This window comes from Marmota flaviventris, chromosome 14 (assembly GCF_047511675.1).
Source record: "Marmota flaviventris isolate mMarFla1 chromosome 14, mMarFla1.hap1, whole genome shotgun sequence".
In the NCBI taxonomy this organism is placed as follows: domain Eukaryota; kingdom Metazoa; phylum Chordata; class Mammalia; order Rodentia; family Sciuridae; genus Marmota; species Marmota flaviventris.
In genome coordinates, this window is record NC_092511.1 from 17,767,324 (window position 1) to 17,785,299 (window position 17,976).

Consider the following 17,976-nt stretch of genomic DNA (forward strand, 5'->3'; position numbering starts at 1 on the left):
ATTGAATTCTCATTTGCTCAGTTTTCCATTAATCTGAAGAAAATCCCAATATCAAAGTGTACCTGATGCTAAGCATTCTTACCTCCTGGGTCCTTATCTGGATTGTACTCTAAAGCATTGCTACAGATGAGGTCAATATCTTGCAGGAAATCTTTAGCAGTAAGATAATTATGTTTATCAATTTTAGTTATTACTGTTGATAAATCCATTGGTTCTTTGATTACTTCAAGATAATCTGAAACCTAAAAAAAACAGAATATTTTAATGAAAATTATTTAAAATTTTCATATGATCTATTAGTTCAAACAGAACTAATTCTTCAAAAATTAAATCTAGATATTTAAGAAATAAATATACATAAGAGTAAATTCAATGCAACTTATGCTATTAAGTTTACTACCTAACATACTTTCCATGAAAAGCTTCAGTTTAAGTCAGATCTAAATCAACTCTGAAATGTTGCTCATCTTGAAATTTGAAACATTGTCACCTTATTATTTTTTTAATCCTTGGGTTTATCTGAGAAGAGAATGTATGGGTAAAAGCACCCAATAAACATCATTAAATGTTATCTCAAGAAAAGAAAAAAAAACAGAGGAAAATAAAATGCACAGACTTTTCATTTTATTATAGAAGTTCTTCTGGTAAATCTTTTTAAATTTTCCAGCAAAGTTTTCTTTTGTAGTTTTATACAGTGAATTGTTTCATGGAAAGTATTTTCCACTCCTTTGGAGTCATTACAAACATTCTGAATCAATAAAATAACAAAACTCAGTATTGTTTCTGTAATTAGTGAAAGATTTGCTGGACTTGTCTCTAATATAAACAAATCTACAAAGAAAAATAAAAACTTGTTTGCTTTAGATGCCAATTTTCTGGGAGATAACCCAAAATAAGAGATATTATATCACTTAACCAATAAGAAAACATTCTCAACATACATATCTATTTCAAATCTCAAATCAAATAAAATAATAGGGTTTGATATAAAAGCAATCTTGCAAGAATATCTATAAGAACTGATTTCTGAACACAGGGCAATTTCTACTCTGTGAAAGTTAGGGTTGGTTTTCTCATGGTTTCAGATGGCATCAATGTCATGATTTTTAAGTTGATACACAGGTGTACACAGGTGCATATGTATAATTTGTAAATATGTTTTTCAAATTTTAAGATTACTTACACAAATATTAAGTATGGATATGTGTGAATTAATTTATTTTTCAGTCTCTTAGAGCTAAAAAGCCAGTTAATCTTTTTTTATATTTATTTTTTAGTTGTAGATAGCATGCCTTTATTTCACTTATTTATTTTTATGTGGTGCTGAGGATTGAACCCAGTGCCTCATGTATTCGAGGTGAGCACGCTACCACTTGAGCCAAATCCCCAGCCCCAGTTAATCTCTTTGTAGGGCATCAATGGAGCCACAGAAGATAGTTGGACTCTTGGTTCTGGGCATGCTCTGTGTACAAGTAGAAATTACTGAAAAACACTAGAAAAAATATAGTAATACTTTAATAAAGCCTATGTAATTTAGGAACATATGCTTAATATTAAACTTGAAAGTCTCTAAAGTTTTATTTTTCTGAAGTTTTGCAGTTTGTTTTGGAATTGAAGAAAGTTTTTAGACACTTTAAATTCATTATCAGCATATAACGTTTATGCTTTAGGCTATCTCAGTGTTAGCTTGCTTTCCCCTCTCTATCCTTTCCAGATATTCCTGTGTATTCAATTTTAAGAGCAGACAAAAAACAGCAGCAGAGTGAACCTGAGAAGAACGAAGAAGAAAATAAGAGAAGCAAACCCTTAATAAACTTAACATCTGATCAGTATTTCTATTCTCTTGCACTGCTTTACCATGATTTATAGAACTTTCATTTTATTACAGACAGATATTATTTAAAATCTGACAATCTTTTCTGATTAGAAAGAAAAGAGTTTTCTTGAGCAAAAGCAAAACTGATTTATTCCCAGCATGGGAAACTGACTTATGCTTTTAAAAAGTGTCAGAATCCAAATATAAAAGTGGAGAGGGGTTTCTTTGCTATTTAAAACAATCTTCCAAACTGGTTGCTGATTTTAAGATTATCTAAACACACTAGGAGAAAAATGCTCCACAAATATAATTTGCTATTTATTAATTAAAATGAAAATTAGGCATGTCCTGTTATTCTAGTGGGAAAAGATATAAGGGAGCCATAATATAACGTAAAGAACGTGGGCTTTGGGGCAGGGTTTGTGGCTCAGTGACAGAGCACTTGCCTAGTATGTGTGAGGCACTAGGTTCGACTCTCATATAAATGAATAAAATAAAGGTCCATCAATAACTAAAAAAATATTTATCATATAAATAAATGAATAAAATAAAGGCCCATCAATATCTAAAAAAATATTTTAAAAATATATTTAAAATACAAGAATGTGGGCTTTGAATTTTCAAAAATATTTTCAAGTCTTGGCTATATCACTTGCCAACAAGTTTCAATTTCCTCAGTTGCAATGTAAGAATAATATCAACCTTGCAAGAGCAAATTAACAAAGCTATGTACTGCAGATAAAATATTCAAATAAAATTTTAGATAGTCTCTTTATTCCATAAATTGGAAAATAGGTATTGCCAGACTTGCCAGGGGTGGGGGATGAAGGATAATGCTAACTCATTCTTCACAGTCATAGATGAGGTAATGGTTCCAAAGGAATCTGCTCACCAAAAGCACAGATTTCACAATTAGGACGCAACATTAAACTTTGAATCATTTTATAATTCAAGTTTAAAAAAAAAAAGAAATTAAAAAAAAAAAACTTAAAACTAAAAACACCAAAGCTGTTCAAACATGGAGTCTGAACTTTAAGAAGGCCAGTAAAGATTACATTGTATTCATCCACACACTATATTATCCCAGGATAAAAAAAAAAAAAAAAATTTAAATTGAGAGTATTACAGTAGATTCCAAATGGAAAATTCCTTTTCTCGTTATGACAAACCATGCTCCCACAAGCACACAAAACAATACATATAGAAAGTGAGAAATTTTCCACTGGGAGCAGAGAAAATCCTTGGAGAGAAAGTTTTAGGTGCATCAGATGTGCTTAATTTCAAACAGCATCACAGCTACAGGCATTTCCAAAATATGAAAGACAAAGAAATTTTCAGGTTCCTCAGGCATCTCTTTCAATGAGGTAAACATAATTTGGGAAATGCCAATATTAATTGGTACTAATTGGTTAATACTAATATACTCTTTGAAAGCAGGATTTATCCTGGAATAAAAATAGTGTAGTATGGACATTTCATTAAAATAACCTTTAATCCTCCTCTTAAAGAGTATGAGATCACAAAGATCAATAATAATTAAGAGGACATATACAAATTGGTCACTCATTTCATCCAAAAGTCACCAGATGTTTGCTGATGACATTGATAGTTATCACATGGATTAAAATTTTACAGGCTAGGGGTAATATTCATCCATGCCTTTGCTTTTTTTCCTTCCAAAAAAAGATGTCAATATTTTTTTTTCTTTTAGCCAGTTCAACTTCACTGTTTGCACACTACTGAAACAAGACCTCTTCAATATCCACCGGTTTGCTGAAGATGTTAAAGCGTTTATCTGTGGCCAGCCTCTTGGTTACATCCCTGAGAAACAACCGCAATTCTCTTAAAGTATTTTCCTCCTGGTCCTCCATCCGATTTTTTTCTGATTCTGACAACTGACGAGGTGGAGAAGGTAGTGCAAGAGGAAGCACTTCCATAGCACAAAGAGCTAAATAAAAGAGAAAAAAATGTTAAGATCCCAGCAGGGTGGAACCTCAATCACTTTTCTGGTACCCTCTCAAAACATTCTTTAAAGAAAAAGAGAATTTTAGATATATGTGAGCCATGCAAATCCAGCAAGTAAAAATTTGAATAGAAACAAAAAGTAATTTAGGGATTGGCTTCACTTTATAAAATAACTCACAATAGGACCCCTTTAAAGGACAAATTACATTATTTTAAATAATTTGTAATGTTAATTACATACAACTTATAAAAAATACTTCAAATTAACATAAATACCTTAAAATATTATACAGATTTTCTTAAGCCAACCTTGTAGCCATATATGGGGCTTCTTGAAATGGAGCAGCCATATATGAGAAATCTAGTGAGCAAGTGACAATTTTTTGATACCTCCTATCCCCAAAAGAATTATAATTTAAGACAGGTCCTTTTACCCTGATATTCTGACCACTACACAGTAGGGATAGTAAATAACACTTTTAAGGAAGGAACAACAACAACAACAAAAGTAGAAACTAAAAAAGGAATCCCAAAGTCATTGAAGAGATGGGAAGCCAGTCTAAAGTGTTATATGTATGATAGTATGTACCCTAAGACAAACCAAAAATCTTCTTAGAAGGTAAAATAGTAACTTTCCTAAACATAATAAAATCTTTCTGTCATGACACTGAAACTCAGGATTAAAATGATACATATTTTTACTAATTTCTAAATAGCTGTTAAGATGAAAGCAAAAGTTAACAGAAGCAATTCAAAAAGAAAAAGCATTACACTAACCTTAAACACAAAAAAATTCAGTTTTGGAACTAAAAATATGACTAAGTGTATGAAGGACTAAAATGAATCATTTTATGATGAAATATTTAAAATACTGATATTTATATTCACAGGAAGCCACAACCAATAATCAGAGAGTATAACTTACATAATTAATTTCCCAAGGTTTCTTGAAGAAAAAGACCCACAACTACAGCAATCTGATAGGCGTTCATTATTAAAACACTGAGAAAATTTGGAAAGGAGCCAATAAAGGACAAAATTATCAAAATATTGAATAATATAACCAATGAAAAACAAAAAGGGAGAAAATTATGAAAAAGTAAGGATTTGGCAGGGATGGGAAATATAATTAATATCCTACAAGGACACGAGAAACATTAAAAAAAACAAGGGGAAAGGGGGAAAATTGCTATTTTAAAGAAGAGGCTGAAAGATTAAGCAAGCCAATCTTCTCCTTTATGCATCTTTAAAAATGGGAAAAGAAATCTTTTGAGTGATTCAGAATGCAGTCCTTACCTAAAATAAGGAACTGAAATCTGACATATTGTTAAACCCTTCTTAAAGCTATGAGTTTGAATCCAAGAAAAATCTAATGCTTAAAACAAAGTTATAATAGGTCTTTCAAATGCTACATAATGGTTGCTAAATAGGTATTTGAAAAATCAATAAATAAACAAAGAAAGACTAATGTTCTAACCAGCAAATTTAACCTACCCTGGTTCACAAAGTCATTAGCACAACACCTGGTATTCACAGTGTACCAGTTCACATCCTGGGAAATCTAACTGAGGATCTGGATGGGAGGGATGAGAAGTTCTCTTTAACAAAGCTTTAATGAGGCTATACTTCCCAATCCTAAGTCAGGTAAAGACAATGGCCACTTTTTTTTTTTTTAACATGTGTCCATCTAAAAATAAATATTATCTAACAAACTGTCTTCACTTGTATAAAGAAAGGATTAAAAAAAAATTGACTCCAAGAAAGTGTAGTTCTTAACTCCATGCTCCCTTATTTTCCTAACAGCTTTAGGAACTTACCAGTGTGTTTCCTTCGTGGTGGTGGCATTGATGCCTGATTGAGAATCAGTTCCTGGAAAAATTTCCTTCTGTCTTCTTCAACAGGCCTTTGAATATACAAGACCTCTTCATACTGTATTCTAAAGATACACTTAACCTACACATACATACACACACACACAAAGACATTGAATATATAGAGAATTAAGAGCACACATATACCAAATTGCAATTTCTTTTTTTTTAATTTTTATTGTTGGTTGTTCAAAACATTACATAGTTCCTGACATATCATATTTCACACATTTGATTCAAGTGGGTTATGAACTCCCATTTTTACCCCGTATACAGACTGCAGAATCACATCGGTTATTTCTTCAATTTCCAGTACTGTTTTCAATATTCATATAACATTCATGGACTGAACAAGAATAGAAGATTATATCTGGAAGAGTTGTATGATAATAACAAAATGATTGTAGCAAAAAGTTGATGATAATATTCAGATGGCAACAACCTCAAGAGCTTTTTTTTAGGTGGACACAATATTTTTATTTTACATTTATGTGGTGCTAAGGATCGAACCCAGTGCCTCATGCATGCATGCTAGACGAGCACTCTATTAATGAGCCACAACCCCAGCCCTGAAGAGCTTTTACGTAAGAGCTGAAAAAGTAATTATCTCAAATCTACAACAGGAACTAGAAGGTCATTTAAGCCACCTCTCTTATCCTTATATTTCTTTGTATTCCTATCCACTGACTTCATAGCCTATGTTCTTTTTTTATACCAAGTCTAATTCACTGTATCCTCTGGAATCCTGTTTCTATTGCAAATAAACTAGACTGCTGACCTCTTCACAGAGTGTTCTGACACCACCTTCCATGAAAATTCTAAAGCAAAAAAAGCCAGTCATTCTCACATTCCCCAGTTCCTTCAACCTGGTGATTACCTACCTCACATCTGTTTACCTGCTTTATAAAGACTTGACCCCAGATTTCCCCCTTCTGAGATATGCAATTTAAGTCCTCTTTACATCAATCCTCATTTTTCACCATGAACTTAACACTTCAGTTTATATTTTTTTGGAAGGTCTATCTTTGCCATCTAGACACCAAACTCCTCGTGAGCAAATGCCATTTCTTATTCATTTATTTTTTTATACCACCACCATCCATTGAATATAGCACTTGTTGTTGTTGTTGCTGCTGTTGTTTTGGCAGTACTGAGGATTGAACCCAAGGGTGCTCTACCACTGAGGTACATAATCATTCCTTTTTTAATTCTGAGACATGGTCTTGCTAAGTTGCCAAGGCTGGTCTTGAACTTACAATCTTCTTGCCTCAGCCTCCTGAATAGCTGAAATTACAGGCATGAACCACTGTGCCCAGCTATAAAAATTCTTAAGAAGCATGTATTGAATGAGTAAATACATTCTTATTAATTTTGTTACCCAACCCATGTCAAATTGGAAAAAGCAAATAAAAAAGAACTAAGCAGCACCAACCATGACAATGTGGAAATACTGGATTAGGATTCAAGATATCAGATTCTAACCTCAATATAGCCAATACAGTTGTGGTAAACTTTGGATAATTCATTTGGTTTGCCATTTCTGGCCACTTACTGGATTAACTCTACGAAGTGAACACAACAATTTCATAAATGTTACATCATTAAATCTTTATAACAATGAGGTATGTATTATTCCTTTATTTACAGATGATGAAATTTGGGGTCAGAAAGATTTTAAATTATTTGGCTCAAGGTCACAAAGTGCATAAAGCCTAACTGCCTTTTCCAGCTCTGAAATTCTGAGAAAAGAAACAAGGAAAGGTAGACATCAGAATTCAAAATCTGGAGGAGGAATTATTATGTCAACTCAAATCCAAGTCATTTAAAAAATTTTTAAATTTCACTTGTATCCTTCTGGTGTTTTGTGTAGGCTACCTTCATGCACATTTCCCTCCAACCCTTTGATCTATGCTTTGCTGGCCCTTCTTTGAAAGTTCTGGAAGCAAATTTACTACAGCATGTACTGTGTGCCAAACATTATGCCAGACACTGCAATTATAAAATTGAAGAAAACATGCTTGCTTCTTGTTGTCAAAGATCTTAGAGTCTCAGAAGAAAGCACATAATACCATGATGGAAGAGCTATGAGAGGGGTAGCAAACACACAGGGGAGACTTTGCGAGGGGCAGGGGTACAGAAGCATTACATAGTATATAGCAGAAAGGGCTTACACATTGACTGGATATTAAAAAGTAAACAGAAATAACATGATTCTGTTCAAGAGTCACAAAACATTTAGTTTTAGTTTTAAAGACGCTTTCTTCTGATCATTTTCAACATTAATTCATACTGAAGAATGGTTCTTATAATTCCCTGAATAAACCATGCTCTCTTTCTCATTGGTACATGCTATTCATTCTTTCCTGAAATCTTTTTATTTTTTCCTTCTTCAAATGTTTTTTTTTTTAATTGGTGGACTGAACTGTTCACAACAGTGGGATCCATTAAGTCATATTCCTAATACACATGCGTGTGCCTGCGTGCAGGCACACGCGTACCCACACTCACACACACTGACATAATAATCTATCTCTTTCCCTAGTACCTTTCCTGGAAAGATCCACTTGCTCTACTCTACTGAACACCTTCTTTTCTTGTTCTTGTTACATTAATCCTAAACCCTTATTCATGCTCAACTTAGAAACTGATGCGTTCTGGGAGACTCCTGGGTTTTCTAGGCACACATTCGATGTTTCTCATTAAGCTTTTTTTTTTTTTAAACACTTTAATGATTTTTAGTAAATTTGTACAATTGTACAAATATCACATTCCAGTTTTATAACATTTTTATTAATCCCCAAAAGCTTCCTCATGTCTAATTATAATTAATCCTCACTTACACTCACATATATCAACCCAATCACTACTGACTAACTTTCTGTCTCTAGAGATTTGCCTCCTTAGAAATTTCATATCATATGTTATCTTTTGTATCTAGATTCTCTTGCTCACATGTATCTTCGGGTTTGTCCAAGTTTTAGTGTATATCAGTATTTCATTCTATTTATTACTGAACAGTATTTCACTTTATGTACATATCACATTACATTTAGCCATTTATCAAGTAATGAACATATAGGCTGGTTCATATTTTGGTTATTATAAATAATACCACTAGAAGCATTCACATACAAGAGCCTTTGTGTTAATGTTTTCATTTCTTTTATGTAGATACCCAGGAATAGAACTCCTGAGTCGCTCCATAAATTTATGTTTAACTTTGGAAAGTGGCTGTACCATTATACAATCCCACCTGCAGTGTACAAGGACTCCAGTTTCTCTATATCCTTGCCAACACTTGGCACTATCTGTCTTTTTGATTATAGCTATTCTAGTGGGCTGCAGCAGTAGTTCATTCCTGGATGACTAATGACATAGCACCTTTCACAGGCTTATTAGCCATTTATAAATTCTCATATGAACATCACAAAAGAGGAATCATGCAATATTCATCATTTTGTGAATGACTTATGTCACTTGGCATAATGCCTTCAAAGTACCTATGTTGCAGCATGTACCAAAATGTCTTTCTTTTTAATGTTCCATTGTTTGTATATGCCACATTTTATTTATTCATTGATTTGTCAATGGACATTATGGTTGTTTCCACTTTTAGCTACTATGAATAATATTGCCATGAACATGAGTACATAAATACCTGTTCAAGTCCCTGCTTTCAATTTTTTTGGGTATATACCCAGAAGTTGTCTTGCTGGATCATATGGAAGCTGTGTTTAATTTTCTAAGTAATTGCCTTGGTATCTTCTACAGCAACTGCAAAATTTGACATTCCCACCAGCAATGCACAAGGATTCCAATTTCTTCACGTTCCTCCCAACACTTGTTTTCTGTTGTTTGTGTGTTTTTAAATAATAGCCATCCTGATGAGTATGAAGTGATGTCTCATTGTGGTTTTGATTTGCATTTCCCTAATGACCAGTGATGCTGAGCATCTTTTTACATGTTTTGTTGTCCCATTTGTATATCTTCTTTGTAGAAATGTCTATTCAAGTTCTTACCGATTTTTGAATCACTTTTTTTTTTTTTTTTACGTTTTTTTGTTATGCTTTGCTTGTCATTGTTAAGCTGTGCTTTATACACCCTGGAACTCAATCCCTTATTAGATTTATGATTTCCAAGTATCTGTTCCCATTTGTGGGTCTGCTTTCATTCTGTTGATAGCGCCCATTGATGCCAAAAAAAAATTAATTTTTATGAGTTCCAACCTACTTATTTTATCTTGTCTGTACTTTTGGTGTCATATGCAAGAATTCACTGTCAAATCCAGAGTCCTAAAGCTTTGCTCCTATGTTTAAATTTAACACTCTTTAAGTTTGGGGTATTAAATTTAGATTTTGATCCATTCTGAGTTAATTTTGTATATCCAACTTTAATTTTTTGCATGTGGTTATCCAATTTCCCCAGTACTGCTTCTTGAAAAGACCATCTTTTTTGCATTGCATGGTCTTGAAACCCTTGTCAAAAATCATCTGATGTGTCCCATAGATTCCGATATGTTGTGTCTGTGTTTTCATTAATCTCTAAGAATTTTTTAATTTCCTCCTTGATGTCTTCTATAACCCATTGATCATTCAGTAACCTATTGTTCATTCTCCAAGTGATGTATTCTTTTTCCTTCCTTCTTTTATCGTTGATTTTCAGTTCCATTCCATTATGATCAGATAGGATGCATGGTATTATCTCTACTCCTTTATATTGTCTAAGAGTTGCCCTGTGACATAATATATGATCTATTTTTGAGAAGGATCCATGTGCTGCTGAGAAAAAAGTGTAACTGCTTGATGTTGGGTGGTATATTCTATATATGTCAATTAAGTCTAGGTTATTAATTGTGTTATTGAGTTCTATAGTTTCCTTATTCAACTTTTGTTTGGAAGATCTGTCCAGTGGCGAGAGAGGTATGTTGAAGTCTCCCATGATTGATATGGTGGTCTATTAGACTCTTGAACTTGAGAAGAGTTTGTTTGATGAACATAGCTGCACCATTGTTTGGAGCATATATATTTATGATTGTTATGTCTTGTTGGTGTATGGTTCCCGTAAGCAGTATGTGGTGTCCCTCTTTATCCCTTTTGATTAACTTTGGCTTGAAATCTATTTTATTTGATATGACTATGGACACTCCTGCTTGTTTCCGAAGTCCATGAGTGATATGATTTTTCCCAACCTTTCACCTTCAGCCTATGTATGTCTTTTCCTATCAAATGCGTCTCCTGTAGGCAGCATATTGTTGGGTCTTGTTTTGTGATCCATTCTACTAGCCTGTGTCTCTTGATTGGTGAGTTTAAGCCATTAACATTTAGGGTTATTATTGAGATATGGGTTGTTGTTCCAGCCATATTTGTTTATTTATGTTACTAAACATGGTTTGTTTTCCTCTTTGATTATTTTCCCCCCTTTACTGTCCTACCTCCCACTGTTGGTTTTCATTGTTATTTTCCATTTCCTCTTCCTGTAATGTTTTGCCAAGGATGTTTTGAAGAGATGGTTTTCTAGCTGCAAATTCTTTTAACTTTTGTTTATCGTGGAAGGTTTTAATTTCATCTTCCATCCTGAAGCTTAATTTCGCTGGAAACACAATTCTTGATTGGAACCCATTTTCTTTCAGTGTTTGAAATGTTATTCCAGGATCTTCTAGCTTTCAGAGTCTGTGTTGAAAGATCAGCTGTTATCCTGATTGGCTTACCCCTAAATGTGATCTGCTTCCTTTCTCTTGTAGCTTTTAAAATTCTCTCCTTATTCTGTATGTTGGGCATCTTCATTATAATGTGTCTAGGTGTGGATCTCTTATAATTTTGCACATTCGGTGCTGGGAAAACTGGAAATCCATATGCAACAAAATGAAACTGAATCCCTTTCTCTCGTCATGCACAAAAGTTAATTCAAAATGGATCAAGGAGCTTGATATTAAATCAGAGACACGCCGTCTGATAGAAGAAAAAGTTGGCTACGATCTACATACTGTGGGGTCGGGCTCCAAATTCCTCAATAGGACACCCATAGCACAAAAGTTAATAACTAGAATCAACAAATGGGACTTACTCAAACTAAAAAGTTTTTTCTCAGCAAAAGAAACAATAAGAGAGGTAAATAAAGAGCCTACATCCTGGGAACAAATCTTTACTCCTCACACTTCAGATAGAGCCCTAATATCCAGAGTATACAAAGAACTCAAAAAATTAGACAATAAGAGAACAAACAACCCAATCAACAAATGGGCCAAGGAACTGAACAGACACTTCTCAGAGGAGGACATACAATCAATCAACAAGTACATGAAAAAATGCTCACCATCTCTAGCAGTCAGAGAAATGCAAATCAAAACCACCCTAAGATACCATCTCACTCCAGTTGATTGGCAGCCATTATGAAGTCAAACAACAACAAGTGGTGGCGAGGATGTGGGGAAAAGGGTACACTTGTACATTGCTGGTGGGACTGCAAATTGGTGCAGCAATTTGGAAAGCAGTATGGAGATTTCTTGGAAAGCTGGGAATGGAGCCACCATTTGACCCAGCTATTCCCCTTCTCGGTCTATTCCCTAAAGACCTAAAAAGAGCATGCTACAGGGACACTGCTACATCGATGTTCATAGCAGCACAATTCACAATAGCTAGACTGTGGAACCAACCTAGATGCCCTTCAATGGATGAATGGATAAAAAAAATGTGGCATTTATACACAATGGAGTATTACTCTGCATTAAAAAATGACAAAATCATAGAATTTACAGGGAAATGGATGGCATTAGAGCAGATTATGCTAAGTGAAGCTAGCCAATCCCTAAAAAACAAATGTCTAATGTCTTCTTTGATATAAGGAGAGTAGCTAAGAACAGAGTAGGGTCGAAGAGCATGAGAAGAAGATTAACATTAAACAGGGATGAGAGGTGGGAGGGAAAGGGAGAGAGAAGGGAAAATGCATGGAAATGGAAGGAGACCCTCAGAGGTATACAAAAGTACATACAAGAGGAAGTGAGGGGAAGGGGAAAAATAATACAAGGGGGACAAACGAATGTCAGTAAAGGGGGCAGAGAGAGAAGAGGGGAGGGGAGGGGAGGGGAGGGGGGATAGTAGAGGATAGGAAAGACAGCAGAATACAACAGACACTAGTATGGCAATATGTAAATCAATGGATGTGTAACTGACGTGATTCTGCAATCTGTATATGGGGTAAAAATGGGAGCTCATAACCCACTTGAATCAAATTGTGAAATATGATATATCAAGAACTATGTAATGTTTTGAACAGCCAACAATAAAAAATTTAAAAAAAATCATCTGATGGAGTCTTTTCATTATTAAGTTTTAAGAGTTTTTTTTTAATACGTGCTTGATGTAAATCATTTATCAGATAGGTGATCTATTTGATATATTTTCTCCAATCTCTGACTTGCTTCTTTTTTTCTTTTTCCCTGTTGCATACTGGGACTTGAACCCAGGGCCTCATGGATACTAGGCAAGTACTTCACTACAGAAGCACATCACCAGCATACATTTTCTTTCTTCTTCTTCTTTTTTTTTTTAATGTTATCTCTTAAAGAGTAGAGTCTTTTGACTATTTTTTGGTTTTGTTGTTTTTTAAATATTTATTTATTTATTTATATGTGGTGCTAAGAATTGAACTCAGTGCCTCCTCACACATGCTAGGCAAGTGCTTTATCACTGAACCATAACCCCACTCTAAGAGTATTTAATTTTTTCTTTTATGTATCATACTTCTTATATGTCCTATTACTATAACAGCACATCTATTATATTTTAATTATTTTTAATTTTTTTCAGTTGTAGATGGACATAATACATTTATTGTATTTTAATTTTTTAATGTCTCTCTTCCCACTCAACTTTAATTCTCATGGAGCAGTAAATGTCTTTTTGTTTCCTCACCTATTTTATTCATTCAACAAAGATTTACTGTACTAGAAATATGTATGCATATATAGGTCTGTTTGTGTTTATATGTATATCCAGAGACTGTGTTAGGAAGTTAGACACTGTGGACAGAAGACTAACGAAAACAGAAATTAGGGTTTAGGGTAGTGGCTCAGTGGTAGAGTGCTTGCCTAGTATGTGTGAGACACTGGATTTGATTCTCAGCACCACATAAAAATAAATTTAAAACGATAAATAAAGTCCTATCAACAACTGAAAAAATTTTAAAAATAAAACAGAGATTGACCTGCCTTAAGTAAATTCAGACTTACTAGTACACTGCATTGCAAATAATAGGCACTTAATAAATTTTTGCTGAATGAACAATGGTTTTAACTTGATAAATATCACTCCTCAGCATCACAACATCCAGTAACTACTTCTATGGAGTCTTAGAGAATGTCAGGCAATTTAGGTATATGACCTTTGGAATTAGGAAAACCTGAGGTAAAATATTCACTTTCCCATACTAGCTGTGAGACCCTAGGCAAGTTACTTTACTCCCATTAGTTTCTGTTAGTCTGTGAGTCCAGTTAATCTAAAGAAATGATTTCCCAAAAAAAGTTTAGAAATGTTTCTTACATCATATCAATTAAAATTTGAAAATATTCTCTCCAGAATATTTATCTAAATACAGTATTCTATTATTTCTATTATAAAACATACATGGACAAAATATTTAAGACAATATGAAAAATAAACATGAATAAAAGTATAAACTTATTTGGGGGAACAACTGGACTATAAGAGAGAAAGATATATACAAAGAAACATTTACAAGACAATGTAAAAAGGGCTCTAAAAGATGAGACTGTCATTTTGGCTCTCTATCAAAGCACTACTTCCACTGGGAATAATTCTTTTTTGAGGGGGGAGGGATATGGAGGGATTGAACTCAGGGTGACTCGCCCACTGAGCCACATCCCCAGCCCTCTTTTGTATTTTATTTAGAGACAGGGTCTCACTGAGTTGCTTGATGGTGTGCTTTTGCAGAAGCTGGCTTTGAACTCATGATCCTCACTGAATTGCTTAGCACCTTGCTCTTGCTGAGACTGGCTCTGAACTCCCGTTCCTCCTGCCTCAGCCTCCCAAACTGCTGGGATTACAAGCAAGTACCACCACACCCAGCCGGAAATAATTCTTTTGGGGTTTTCTTCTATTTTTAAAAGCTGAGAAAACCTTAAACCTTTTCCTTTCATCTTTGAATAATGGGTTTGTTTTCTGATTAGAAAAGTAGCATTAATTCCAGAAGATTTACAAAATGACAATTTAAAAGCATGTTATATGATCAGAAGTCTCAGAGAATTTCCATGATACTCACTTCACAAAATATGAGTAACATTAGTACTTGATTAATAAGGGCTAAATATACAGAACATAAAGTGAGAAAAGAAAGTTGTACTCTCAGGACTTGATGCTAGTAAATTACTAATATTTTAGATACTAATTTAGGGTACTGATAAACAAATAATGAAAAACCTTATTTAGTCAGAATACATTTTTTTAAATTTTAGTTGTAGATGGACACAATATCTTTATTTTATTTATTTATTTTTATGTGGCACTGGGATACAAACCCAGGGCCTCACACGTGGGAGGCCAACGCTCTACCACTGAGCTACAACCCAATACACTCTTTGAATCCATTGAAAAGTCCGACAACAGGGGGCTGGGGTTGTGGCTCTGTGGTAGAGCACTTGCCTAGAACATGTGAGGCCCTGGGTTCAATCCTCAGCACCACATATAAATAAATAAATTAAATTACGGTTTAAAAAAAAGAAAATTTTTTTTAAAAGTCCGAAAACATAGTAACTTTAAAAATGTATATGATATAATAATGTTAGCTTTGAAATATTAAACCAAAAGTAACAAATACATATGTACATGCACAACAGTAGCAAGCAACAGTAGCAAGACAATAAACTCAAAAGTTGTCCTTTTTTTTTTTTTGTATTAGGGATTAAACTCAGGGGCACTTAACCACTGAGCCACATTCCCAGCCCTTTTTTGTATTTTATTTAGACAGAGTCTCACTGAATTGCTCAGGGCCTCAATAAGGTGCTGAAACTGGCTTTGAACTCATGATCCTCCCGACTTAGCCCCCAAGCTGCTGGGATTGGTGCCACCACGCATGGCTTAAAAGACTTATTTATAAAATTTTAAGACAATATAGAAGGAAATTTCCAAGGAATTATTATGTTCTCAACTGGAATGTTTAATTTCCCAAATATTTTTTATGTTTTCTTTTTCTGTTTATAAAGTTTTAAAACTAATTGACAGAGAGGATCTAACTTTAAAAGTTGTTCCTAGGTTATGTCCAGATTCAGTCCATTCTTTCAAATCAACTTCAACTGCATTCATACTTTATAATACTAATACCAAACATTTTATAGCTTTATGATCTGAAAAAAAAGTTTCCATACATTGGCTTATACTAACAACATTATCTAATATTCACATTCTATAAATAAGAAAACTGAGGTTATTCTAGCTTCATATATTTATCCAAGATCAAAAGGCTATAATAAGTTAGTACCTTGGTTTTTCTGACTCTTACTACATGCAGTAGTCTGCTAAATTTCATTGCCCTGTATGATTATAAACATTCTGATTAATGGTTTTCATGTACTATCAGATTTTGAATAACCAAAAATAAATTTTTCTAAACTTAATATACTTCCTTATAAGAGCAGTAAATAATTCAAATTCATATTAGCAAAATAGCTAATGAAAGCTGAGACATAAAAGAAGTCAGTAAACAAATACCTTAATCATAAAATTTAACATAATCAGGATTTATATTATAACATTAAAACATCTAAATACTTTATATCCTCATTCCTACTGTGTCAACTGGGCAAAATATTTCTAAGCACTTCTCAAGGAGACTATTCGATGACCCAATAAGCATAGAATATTAAGACAATTTTTTAAAAATAATCTCATTCACATGAGTTGACACACCAATTTCTTTTCTGAATCAATTGTGATTTTCTCTTTGATTTGAACTCAAAAGCTAAATTTCATGTTTTAAAAACATACATATTAAATAATATACAACATAATGTGATGCTACTAGTAAAAGAACTAAAAAGTCAAATCCCACCAAATTTCCTCACAGGTAATTTAAAATAATTATAAGGCAACAGATGATGAAAGAGCTAAGATTTTCTTAGAAGGCTCTCTATATGTCAGATTCTGTTCTAAGCCTGAATCATCACAATCTTCAAGACTTAGGAAGACATTACTACTATACTAAAAAAGAAACTGAGGGCTGGGGTTATAGCTCAGCAGCAGAGTGTTTGCCTCGCACACGTGAGGCACTGGATTTGATCCTCAGCACCACATAAAAATAAAGAAAATAAATAAAGATATTGTGTCCATATTTTTAAAAATAAATTAAAAAGGAAAGAAACTGAAATTTGAAACATTAAATAACCTGCCTGCATCACATGGCTAATAAGTAGTATAACCAGGATATGAAACTTGACATTTTGTATATAAACAATATAATTAGAAAAAATATTTAATTAGTTCTTACCTCTTCAGGCAATTCACTGTACATGGTTTCAGAGGTAGACAATAAAAATATGGGTGAAAATGATGGTATATCTTGTAGCAATGTCAGAAAAGTTGCTCTCACAGTTTCACTGACAGCTTCCCACCAATCGCCAATGTGAGGCATGTAAACAATACTTGGTACTGTTCTTCGAGCTTCTCGAAATATCTAATTAAGGAAAGAATTGGCATTTAAAAACTCAAATTCATTATTCTACAGTCTACCCAGCAACGCCTAGGTATATAAAATGTCTCAGGCTTGTTACTTCACTAAGTTTCAGTCCCTAATTTTAACTTTTTCAAGCTATGATGCACAAGCATAAGCTTCTATACTCTTGCCCCAACAAAAAAGGGTATTTTTTTTGCCACTTAACTATTCCTATTTGCTATATATTAATAGTATAAAAGTATCAAATTACTCCGCTTATCTATCATGTAGAGATAATAAAGCAAAACATCACTATAAAATATGCTGGAAATTGGGCTGGGGATGTGGCTCAAGCGGTAGCGCGCTCGCCTGCCATACATGTGGCCCGGGTTCGATCCTCAGCACCACATACAAACAAAGATGTTGTGTACGCCGATAACTAAAAAAATAAATATTTTAAAAAAAAATATGCTGGAAATAAAGAGATAAACATAAAATCAGTCACCCACATTAGAGCATTATCAGTCAGCTTTACATTAAGAAGAAAAGGACAACAAAATTGAAATGTTTGTGCACAATGTCTAAAATCACTCAATATATGAATTAAATAAACATTTTTAGCCAAGATGCACCACCCTAGAACTTAAAATGAACTACCTGCTG

General features: G+C 33.6%; 1 protein-coding gene across 8 annotated transcripts in view; it reads right to left on the reverse strand.

Annotated features, from left to right (window-relative positions):
* Window positions 1-17,976, reverse strand: part of Atad2b (ATPase family AAA domain containing 2B) — a 141,157-nt gene that overhangs the window by 26,367 nt on the left and 96,814 nt on the right. For 5 of the 8 annotated variants that reach the window (XM_071601371.1, XM_071601373.1, XM_071601368.1 and 2 more), the window contains 4 exons: window positions 17,149-17,334; window positions 5,599-5,734; window positions 3,568-3,764; window positions 83-242 (listed from right to left, as the gene is read on the reverse strand). In XM_071601371.1, the coding sequence (XP_071457472.1) occupies window positions 83-242; window positions 3,568-3,764; window positions 5,599-5,734; window positions 17,149-17,334 (679 nt within the window). The remainder of the gene's footprint in view (window positions 1-82; window positions 243-3,567; window positions 3,765-5,598; window positions 5,735-17,148; window positions 17,335-17,976) is intronic. The other 3 variants (XM_071601369.1, XM_071601372.1, XM_027937784.3) reach the window with 1 other exon arrangement.